The 10669-nt window shown below is 41.3% G+C and overlaps 1 protein-coding gene across 1 annotated transcript; it reads left to right on the top strand.

Moving 5' to 3' along the window:
- Nucleotides 1-1069: 1069 nt before the first annotated feature.
- On the top strand, nucleotides 1070-10407 carry LOC144017831 (ubiquitin-conjugating enzyme E2 Q2-like). The gene is made up of 13 exons (XM_077519769.1): nucleotides 1070-1808; nucleotides 2884-2988; nucleotides 4116-4238; nucleotides 4325-4378; nucleotides 4523-4663; nucleotides 4904-4988; nucleotides 5272-5332; nucleotides 5415-5505; nucleotides 5583-5641; nucleotides 6279-6327; nucleotides 6440-6535; nucleotides 7422-7488; nucleotides 7989-10407. Exons 1-13 carry the CDS (start codon nucleotides 1650-1652, stop codon nucleotides 8018-8020), a joined length of 1122 nt encoding a protein of 373 aa, XP_077375895.1. The 5' UTR covers nucleotides 1070-1649; the 3' UTR covers nucleotides 8021-10407.
- The last annotated feature ends 262 nt before the right edge of the window (nucleotides 10408-10669 follow it).

Consider the following 10669-nt stretch of genomic DNA (forward strand, 5'->3'; position numbering starts at 1 on the left):
TACCAGGTAATCTTGCAATCTTTTCTGTAGCCTACAACTATTTACCACATCCACTCGATTTATCCTCCCAAGCAGGTTCCTCTGCGGCTATATTTGTTGACTGCAAGACTGGCGGTGCAAGCCTATGCATATTTTTGTTATCGATGTCAGGTCAAGTGATTGGTTGTCAATCACATTCTGCCACCCAGAAGTAACCTGGTGCCTTATTTACAAACATTATGAATAGATCTATAAAGCCAGCAGCCGCTGAAGACCAGTGTTGTGTTGATGAAGACCAATGTTGTGTTTATGTCAAACATACCTTTTGGAATTATGGCCAAAAAGGTCAACCCCGAGAGATTATAAATGTGTTTTTCCTTTGTAAAACAAGATTTCCATCTTGCCACACTGACTCAAAGCCTACCACCCCAATCCAGGATGCCAATCCAGTGGCACTAATCTCGATGTCCATGTGATGTGATGAGGTGTATTAACCAAGACAGCCTCACAACAGAAGCTTTAGGAACTCCGGGCGGATTTCATCCAATCCCGCAAACCTGCCACCAAGGGCCCTTTTAACACCTGTGACCTCAAACCCAGAGATGGGAGAGCACTTGGAGTCCCCAGACTCTGCGTCCACATGTCGGTGGAATTGAGGAGGTCTTCGAAGTATTCTCCCCACAGATTCACAACATCCCAAGTTAAGATCAGTAGCACACTGTTTCATATTCCCTCTCCTGAGATGACGAATAATGGACCAGACTTTCCTTGTAGTAATCCAGGAGTGTTTCTCCCTGGTTCCACCAAATATGACCCAAATATGTCTCAACAACGACCAAATAAAAATCAATAACAACAATATTTTTCGCTTACCATGAAAAATTAAGCATAATTAAATTTCCAGTGTATTGAGCTGTGAATGCTGTAAAAACTGTAGAGGTGAAAACTTTATTAAAGAAAACAAATATATAAATGCTAAATTATAGAGTTCAAGCATCGCTACCATAAATTTATTGTTGTATTAAAAAGTAAAACAGAATTTCGACTAAACTTTTGCCCTGGATCCCGCGCGGTGGATTATGGGATGCTGCGGGAACGGCGAGATCGCGGAACGCCATCTTTAAACCCCAACAGAGAGGCCAACTACGCTAACAGTAGATGAACCGGGATGAAAAACACTGTCCCTCCTCCGGCCGATTATTTCCACCCGCAGTGGGGTAGCGGGGAGAACCGTGCGCTCGCCCGCCACTTCGATGAGTAACGCCGGGGGCGCCATGCAATGGGAGCGAGCGGACGAGACGAGCGGACGCCGCTTTGCAGCCTTTTAAGACTGTTGTCACTCTAGGCGGCCAACAACAATAGACGGAAAGACAACAACAACGGACTAGCATGCTAACGTGTTAAACGCTAACGTTAGCCGCTACGTCGGTGAAAACACATCGAATTGAGATTAACTTGAACCGGACGCTTTCCGCTGAAGGCACCGGGTCGATAGGACTCACACGGGGGAGCCCGAGCGACACATTGTCATTGTTGAACTCAAAAATCAAACCCAGATATTTATTTTTATTTTATTTTTTGTTTTTGCTTGTGGCTTAAGCTAGCTCCGAGCTAAAGCCCAGACTTTCTTCCCCCCCTCCCCAAGCGGCCCGGCCGGAGATGCGTGGAAGATGTCGGTGTCGGGGCTGAAGGCCGAACTGAAGTTTTTGGAGTCTATTTTCGACCCAAACCACGAACGATTCCGGATTATCGACTGGAAGCCCGACGAGCTGAGCTGTCAGTTCAACGTAACCGGGGAGAAGCTGCTGATTATCCACTGTAACATAACGGTCAGTACGGTAGCGGCGATTGACATGTTTATGTGGGGGTTAGCAGCAAGCTAAAGTTAGCCTGAAAATTTGCTAGTTGGGGAGCACTAGCAGATTCCGTGCTAACGCTGTGTGCTCATGATACACTGGGAAAGATCTAGATAAGATAGATATTGTATTTATGCACAATGGAAATGAACTTTTAGCACTCAAATGAATCGAGTCTTAGCTCAGTGGAGTGTATATCCATATGATTTGTAAACAGGAGAGAACGATCTACTTTTGAAACCAAAACTACTTTTCGTAACTGAGGACACACGCATCTATTGGAAAAGCTGCCACTCGCGTCAGTGCCTTTTTTTCATCAAAGATGATCCAATAATGGCTAGTCATTCTTTTCCAAATATTGATCAATTTTATTTTGGTCAAAATATGACTCAGGCCATTATTTTAAGAGGTTGAGAATATTATTTATCATTTAGTGGAAGGGCATTTTATTTTTCAGGCTGCCACTACAACACTGGTTGAAATTATTGTTTCAGATCAAGGTAAAACATGGCAACTTTATTTGTATTAGCATATCATACACCTGTGATTGGCTGGCAACCTGTTCAGGGTGTACCCCGCCTACTGCCCGAATCCAGCTGGGATAGGCTCCAGCACCCCCGCGACCCTTGTGATGAAGAAGCGGTCAAGTAAATGGATGGATATCAAACACAAGGCAATGTGCGTCACACAACCCAATTGAGCATTAACACCTAAAAGCATTTACTAACAGAACAGCTTAAGACATTCACAAAGCAAAAATGACACAACTAAAAATGTACATTGACAACATTGAAACTCATTTACAAATAAAAGGTTTAAAGACGATTAAAAGTAAAGGAAGGGGGTGGGAAATAAAAGACCGTATATTGAAGTTGTTTTTAAAAATGCCTAAAAGACCTTACTGAACAGGATAATTTCCAATGGCACACATGATGTGATGATCTCTCACATTGGTTTAAACTATATTTTTTTGGCTTCGTTATTTAAAAACAAACAAACAAACAAAAAAAACCTCATGAAAATGCAACTTGTGGACTTGTGTGTTTAGGAGTCATATCCAACTACACCACCTATTTGGTTTGTGGACTCTGACGACCCCAGCTTGGCACAAGTTTTGGAGCGTCTGGAGGATGTAAGAAAAGGCAGCACCTTGGTAAATATCACCACCGTATTATGCGCAGCCATTTATTGTCTACCTCTGCCTACAGTATCACATGATCGAGATGAGCGGTTTGACTTGAGGCATGTGTGATGATAAATGAAATTATTTTTTCTTCAGTTTCTATTTTCTTCAGTTTCTCAGTGCAGCGAGATACACATTGGCTCAAGGACTGATACTTGTCTATGGCCTATTTGTTGGGGACTGCTGCTCATTAAGTAGCGTGTCTGATGAACACGTGCAAACCAGCACACAAAGTAGTTCCAGAGTAGCATAAGCAAAATGAGATGCTGCATGGAAAGCTTCTTCGTCCATGTAAACATTTTAGGCATGCAAATAAAAATGATTGCAACATATCGTCGATTCAGTAATGGAATATTGGAACTAATGTGTGATCCAAGGGCTGACTTGGAGCCAGTCACATGAAGGCGTCATGCCATATCACCTATGACCAAATTCCATTCAGTTCTGCATTTCCATGTGTCTAGGTCATTTCAGCACAGCGGGACAATCGGTGCTGGGCTGCCTTCTTCGAGAGCAGTTTTCCGGGTGTGCTCTCCCAAGTTTTAAGCACAACATTATGCAGGAAGTGTAAATGCATTGAAATGCCACACACTTGGGGCAAGTTAAATCAAACAAGGCATAGCTGTATCTTGCTTCCTCAAAAATATTTACTTTAATTATTCATTTATTTGGTGAAACGTCATCAGTGCTACATAATGCATGCAACTTTTTTTTTTTAATACCACTTTTTCACCTCTGACCCTGAGTACCCCCCCCCCCCCCCCCTAATTTGGTGTCTGAATAAAAGATTGCAGTCGTAGTAAATTATGCACAACCTGTTGCCATGAATATGCAATTTACACCCACTGTTTGGGATTATAGTAAATTAGGTCCATTGATTAGATTGACACTGCATGGTTTACAGGTTCCCCTCTTGTTGTTATTGTTTTATTTATTTATTTATTTTAACGTTGTAAAGTGGCACAATTTGTATATGCATAAATTGCCTTCCTTAACACACAGTTGGAACACACCTTGCTTTCCAGGAACCAGATCAAATGAAGTCTCTTTGGCTCATTGAAGCATTTATTAACGTCAACAACTTTTGTCTTCTCCAGCTGTTACAGCAATTAAAGAAGCTGATTTGTGACCTCTGCCGGCTGTACAACCTTCCCCAGCATCCTGATGTGGAGATGCTGGACCAGCCGCTGCCCGCCGGCCCTGTTGGACAAGACCGGAAGGTACGACAGACACTACTTATTGCATTTAAAAAAAATGTATCCAAATACATTGTGATTGCCTTAATAATGTGTATGTTTGTCTGTAGCATGGGACAGAGGAGGTCACGTCAGAAGAAGAGGAGGAGGAAGAGATGGGAGAGGTAATAATATTTGGACTAGAACACTTCCTGTTTATAAGATGGAGATTGAAATGGCAAGAGCTAAACAGCTCTGCCTTTTCAGAATGTAATCATACTCGTTAACATTTGAAGTGTTCTTCACATCTCGCCTGTGGATTCCGACAGGACATTGAGGACCTTGACCACTATGAAATGAAAGAGGAGGAGCCCGTAGAAGGGAAGAAGTCTGAAGACGACGGCATCGAGAAGGAGAACCTGGCCGTCCTGGAGAAGATCAGGAAGAACCAGAGGCAGGACCACTTGAATGTGAGGCAAATGAAATCATTAATTTAATCATTATTTTCGCACTGCGAAATGGGAGAATATGAAATTTCACACCCCTCTTTCGTTATGAATGTACAGGGGGTCTGTTCAAAAGTTAGTATCAGGAGGGCTTCATCTGTCAGTGCAAGTTTGACACCAGTGTCTACCTCCCAATGTGTCTGGTTTTCCACTCTGGTTCACTTAAAACATGCTTCTTCCACTGATTTGCTCATTTGCTTTCAGGGAGCCGTGTCTGGTTCTGTGCAAGCCTCGGACCGCCTGATGAAAGAACTCCGAGAGATCTACAGGTCCCAAAGTTACAAGACAGGTAGGCTGCTTTGTACCTGGGAAGCCATTGCATGAGGGCAGAATAATATACTGGTAATACCGGTAAGAAGAGCACCAATTAATAGCAAAAATGATAAAAATAACTATATGTAGTCTTTACAAATATAAAGAGAAGTTGAGCACAATAACAGATTTAAAAAAAAACTCTGAAATGGAAGAAATGTTACTTTACAATAACTGAGAATCATTATCATTGTAAAGGCAAAATCATTGATGCAGATATTTTGAATGAAAGTTTGTATTTCCTCCATTTTGTATGGCAGGCATCTATTCGGTGGAGCTGGTCAACGACAGCCTGTACGAATGGCATGTCAAACTACGAACGTGAGTGAGAATTTGAATGAAGCTTGGATTTGTTTAGGAACACACTCACGAATGAATGTTGTCGTGTTGTGTTCACTCACAGCGTGGATCCTGACAGCCCCTTACACAGCGACTTACAAGTCTTAAAGGAAAAGGAAGGAATGGACTACATTTTACTTAACTTTTCCTACAAAGTAAGTACATTGACAAATATGGGATACAATTGCAAGAAAAACAGTCAGTTATAAATCTACTGTGTTTCCTTCTTTAGGATAATTTCCCTTTTGATCCTCCATTTGTGCGGGTTGTGTCACCTGTGCTTTCTGGGGGGTGAGTTACATGTGATTCAAAATGTAATGCCGCCATGCTCCACCCACACGATAACGAAAACTCATTCATTTTTTATTTTAGTGTCATCCATCTGTCTATCATAGCAGTTTAAATTTAAATTTTTTAAGGGTACCTGGAAATAGCCAAAACTACCTTAAAGTAACCGCTTCATGTGAAAACGGCAGACTTCCTGTGTCTTTTCAGGCAAGGGTTCTTATTTGTGGAATCAACATGTCTACCAAATTTCATGTTGCTCAGGGAAACCATCTTTGGGGGGCTGAATTTCCCAAAATGTTCATCTGAGGGCAAGTCATAAAATTAGTTACCATGCACCGCCCACATGCTATGTCAAAAACATATTTTTTTATTTTTTTATTTATTTTTTTACAATCAAACTCACCCGTGTGTCTCGTAATGAATAGTTATAGGTACTAACTATAAATGTTTCAACACCATTGCCACAATGCAAACAGACGTTTCACACATAAGTGGGTTCATGAAGGAATAGAATAGTAGGGGCAAGATGTTAGAAGTTTTTTACTTCTTTCTTCCCCTTTTCATTTCTTTATTTAAAGAATGAAATAAACAAATACATGTAAAATGAAATGAATAACACTTCCTCTTTTGTCCCCTTTAGTTATGTTCTTGGAGGAGGTGCCCTGTGCATGGAGCTTCTCACCAAACAGGTGATCTATTCTTGACATCTGCCTAAAAAGTCAAATTGTGCATGCTTATTTATTTATTCATTCATTTAATTTAATTAAGGCCCTTTATAACTACTCGCTTTCTTGCCTGCAGGGTTGGAGCAGTGCCTATTCAATTGAGTCTGTCATCATGCAGATCAATGCCACTTTAGTCAAGGGAAAAGCCAGAGTGCAGTTTGGAGCCAATAAAGTAAGTGAGCTCAAAGCTGTCGTCGTTGTGCAGTGCTTTTATCTACAGAAGACAGTTTCAGTAGAGCTGACCTCATTGTTGGTGGAATCTGATTCATATGTTTAACAGCTATTGTGATGTACATACATTAGGGTTGGGCATAATCATTAATCAATTGATTGATAAGAGTTCAATTGATTAATATATATTTTTAAATTGAGTCAAAAAGGAATGTGTCAATTCAGTCTAAACAGTTTTGCCACGTAATTTGTAAACAAGCCCAATATGACATTAGCCTTGGGAAGTTATATTGATCAATACAACACTGGCATAGGAAACCGCACTTCAGAGTCAAATTCCCGGTGTGCTCATATCGTATTTCCAGTTTCTTTTGTGATATTCTCTCTAATATGTCTATATTATGTTATTTGTATAACTAGTCAATAAACAGGCAAATGAACTGTCAACTGTGGATTTCTTTTAGTAATTTCCTTGGACAGACATCGTTTTAATAAAGTAAAAATATATACCCCAACAGTGAAATGTATTATATTGTCAGCCTGACCAATAATCATGAATAATAGTCCATAAACAATATCATCCAATAATTAATTTATATTCACAAATAAGTCATGTGTGTAGCTGTTTTAGGCAAACAGTATATAGACCGAATATGATCAATATTGGTGATGTAACGTTAGTATGCAAAATACTGGTACAGTATTTTCTGTTTGTCTAACACAGTGGAGAGTTATAAATGCATCATATTAATTATTGTTGCATTAATGGTACATATTCAACAGTCCTCCATTTTATGCTGGTAATTGGATCCAGAAGTCTCATCTCAAAAATGGTTCATATATTGTTATTGTCCCAAAGGTTGACCTTGATTCCTCTCTCCTTGCAGAACCAGTACAATCTAGCCAGAGCACAGCAGTCCTACAAATCCCTGGTCCAGATCCATGAAAAGAATGGTGAGTATTCCTGTGACTTTGTTTCCCTCTTTTTTTTTTTTTTTTTTTAATCATTTCTGTGACGTTTACGTCGTATTCAAACACTACTGAACATGCCTCTATGGATTCGGTTTCTGAAATAATTATGATGGTGGTTGAAAGTAGTGTTCTGTGGCCGCCCCCATTAAGTCACAGCACAGACTGGTGAAAATTCCCTTGCCAGAAAGTCTGGCATACGAGGCAAGTTGGTTTCAATACTAAAAAAAAAAAACATTTTGGGGCAGTATTAATGTTTAGTTTACGTCAAAAAGGAACAAAAATGCTGTTAGATAAGGACTCTTCATTACAGTGGCAGTAAAAGTGCAGGAGGGATGACGAGTTCTCACGCCACTTCAGCCTTTACCAAAGACCCAAAGGGATGTAACAAATGTAACTGGAACATCGTAATCTGTGACCCCATACCCACTAAAATTGTCATCAAAACATTCTCATGTACTGAATCTGTTGCTTTTTGCCTCCAGGATGGTACACGCCCCCAAAGGAGGATGGCTAAAGATGATTTATCCCCCTCCATGCCCTTTTCCTTGCGACCACCTTTTTTTTTTTTTTTTTGCGCAAACAGTTTTGAACGTTTTGTGAACTCGAAGCCAAAATTCCTCATCCAGTGACCAACCAACCAGAAACAAGCACATAAAGCAAATAGACCACACCTCTGCTTAGGACGTCACATATTTATCTCCCGTTGAAAACGGTGGACTAAATAATCCCGCTGGCGTCGGCCATCACTGAGGCTCATTTTTAATGGGACGGTGCCTATTTGGCTGCAGAACCTTTTTTTGGACCACACCGCCATGGTCGTGCTCAACAACATCCCCACGGACTTAAGGCGAGCCAGCTTCCATTTGGACGGCTTTTCAAAGCTTGAAGGCCTCAGGTGAAGGCAACAGACACCTTTGCTTTGTCACCTCGAACCTGGCGTTGAGAATTCTATATAAAAAAAAACTGGACCGAACAGGACGGCATCGACTCACACTGTAATCTAGTCGATTTTAACGCCAGTGTAAACGTGTACATTTCTGCAAGAGGATGTTTCGAATCTAAGCCCGTCCCAGGTCCTTGAGATCGAGTACGCTCGTGTGGGCCGTGACTATCAACAGCAGCTTTCCTCTTGGAATGAAGAAGTTGCGACATGGATACGCTTGCATAAGGAAACTAAAAGTACGCCATATTCTTATGTAAGACTAATGACTACTGCATTTTTTTTTTCTTTTGACTATTAATTTGTAATCCAGGTGACAATAGCCTCTTTTACACATAAAGCCTGAAAAAACAAATTGCCTGCATCGGAGCCACAACAGAAGATAACCGGGAAAAGTGTCAGTGTTAAAGTTGGCACAGTCTGTCCCGAAGCCTCGGAATAGCTTTGGCATCCCGCTTGGATCACGGCTCTGATACTACCTCCGAAAGCCGAAAATCACAGCGTCCACCTTTCCGTGTCGGTGCCATTTCTCCTGAACATGTTGGACAAATTCTGGCTTTGTGTAAAAGAGACCATTGAGCCCTTTTGTTTGATGGCACCTCTTTATCACAGCTGTCACTGGCATTCCTGAGGCTTTTGGTTATTTTACTTTTTGTTTTTTTGTCATTCCTCTAACCGGATGAACCTCAGTCAGGCTATGCATCGAACCTTCATTTAATCGGCCCGTTTATTTCTCGCAAGCCACAACGCCAATCCTTTCTTTGTGGACGTCTGAAGGTGGGAAACAAAAGTGACCTTCCGAGTTGTCCTAGATGGTGTCTTGGTTTTCCTCAACTCGCAGCAATAGTCTGAACTTTGCACCTCACTACCACCATCACGGAAACACCTAACGCCTCTGTGATGTCGAGTGATTCCTGTCCTGTTCCGTGTTCATTCCAATTAATGCACACCCGTCGTGGATGTTCAGCAGTGTTACCGAAACCATTTTTGTTTTGAAGTCGGATGGTCTAAAAGGCAGCATAGGAAACTTCATCACAAGGTTGTGTTCACACCTCAGTTTGGACCAAGACCGCCACAAATGCGGTCCAAATCAACCGGGCGCTTTAATATATTTTTTTGCAACCGAACGAGAGCATCAAACTACGAGCGTGAACGCAGTCTTAATTCCGTCATTCCCTTCTGAAAAAGACATCGGCTGCCGATCTGCATGTCGTCACCAAGTGGACATTTTTTTTTCAGAACGACACAAAAATCTGTGTTCATGCTAGCATCCTATGGGGAGGGTGGGCGCAAACTCAGGAATACATACCGCAAAACGTAGCTGAGGATTTTCAAAATCCGCATCCTGATCATTGCTGCGCATGTCAACATATCCCAACTTCTCAAAGTTACTGAAAGGCAAAGCGAGGCCTTGTTGGGTGGAAACCGAACATCTATTCATTGGCAATGTCCGCCGGTAACAGCGGTGACAATTCTTAATGTCAAGAAATAACATTTTCATTTCATTCTGGACAAATGTTTTTGTTTTTGTTTTTTTGGTAGCTCAAGTTTAAAGACCTTAACAGAGTAACAATTACGTCTTGGCACTTGGCAGTGGTTTTGTGTTGCACCGTGTGTGGAACCAGGTTAGATAAAGTTACAAATACCAGTCCAACATAACCTTTGACCTTTTCTGATGATTGTTAACCCTGTGTCTGATGTGCACTGAAAGCAGCTCCCCCATAAGCCAACAATTCCCCAAACCGACGCTGATCCGAAATCGGAAAGGGAGGCCGGATTACGTTCCACAAAACCGCGATTGTCCCCCCCTGGCTTCTTAAGTTATGCACTGGTTAGCATGCTTTGCATTTGGTTCAGATTTTGTTTTTTTTTTGTTACCCCTATTGCAAGGGTGAATTTGACCATGTAAAGTAATTTTAAACTTGCATCAAGTTTATGATTAAAGAATTTTATGAAATATACCTGTGCTCTTTCTGGTTTCTTACTCCTCTTATTGTGTGTCATACTTGAGATAATATAGCACCTCTACAAGTATCTTTTCACCAACAATTATGGTTCTCCTCCTCCACACCAGATGTCTGGTGTAGTACCAAGACTGGCCTGTAAGAGGCAGCATCCAGACATCCAGAATTATGAGCTATAAGCCATGTGAAAAGCAAAAAGAAAACTGAGTAGATTTTACACACGTGTTAAGGCTTTGTGCTGTGAATTAGTGAACCGGTT

This window comes from Festucalex cinctus, chromosome 4 (genome assembly GCF_051991245.1).
Source record: "Festucalex cinctus isolate MCC-2025b chromosome 4, RoL_Fcin_1.0, whole genome shotgun sequence".
Classification (NCBI taxonomy): Eukaryota; Metazoa; Chordata; class Actinopteri; order Syngnathiformes; family Syngnathidae; genus Festucalex; species Festucalex cinctus.

Excerpts from the sequence above, each read along its gene's own strand:
- LOC144017831 (XM_077519769.1), top strand. The coding sequence starts at position 1,650 with ATGTCGGTGTCGGGGCTGAAGGCCGAACTGAAGTTTTTGGAGTCTATT. Across the intron at positions 5,333-5,414 it reads TGGCATGTCAAACTACGAAC|CGTGGATCCTGACAGCCCCT; the intron begins GTGAGTGAGAAT and ends GTTCACTCACAG. Across the intron at positions 6,328-6,439 it reads TGGAGCTTCTCACCAAACAG|GGTTGGAGCAGTGCCTATTC; the intron begins GTGATCTATTCT and ends TCTTGCCTGCAG.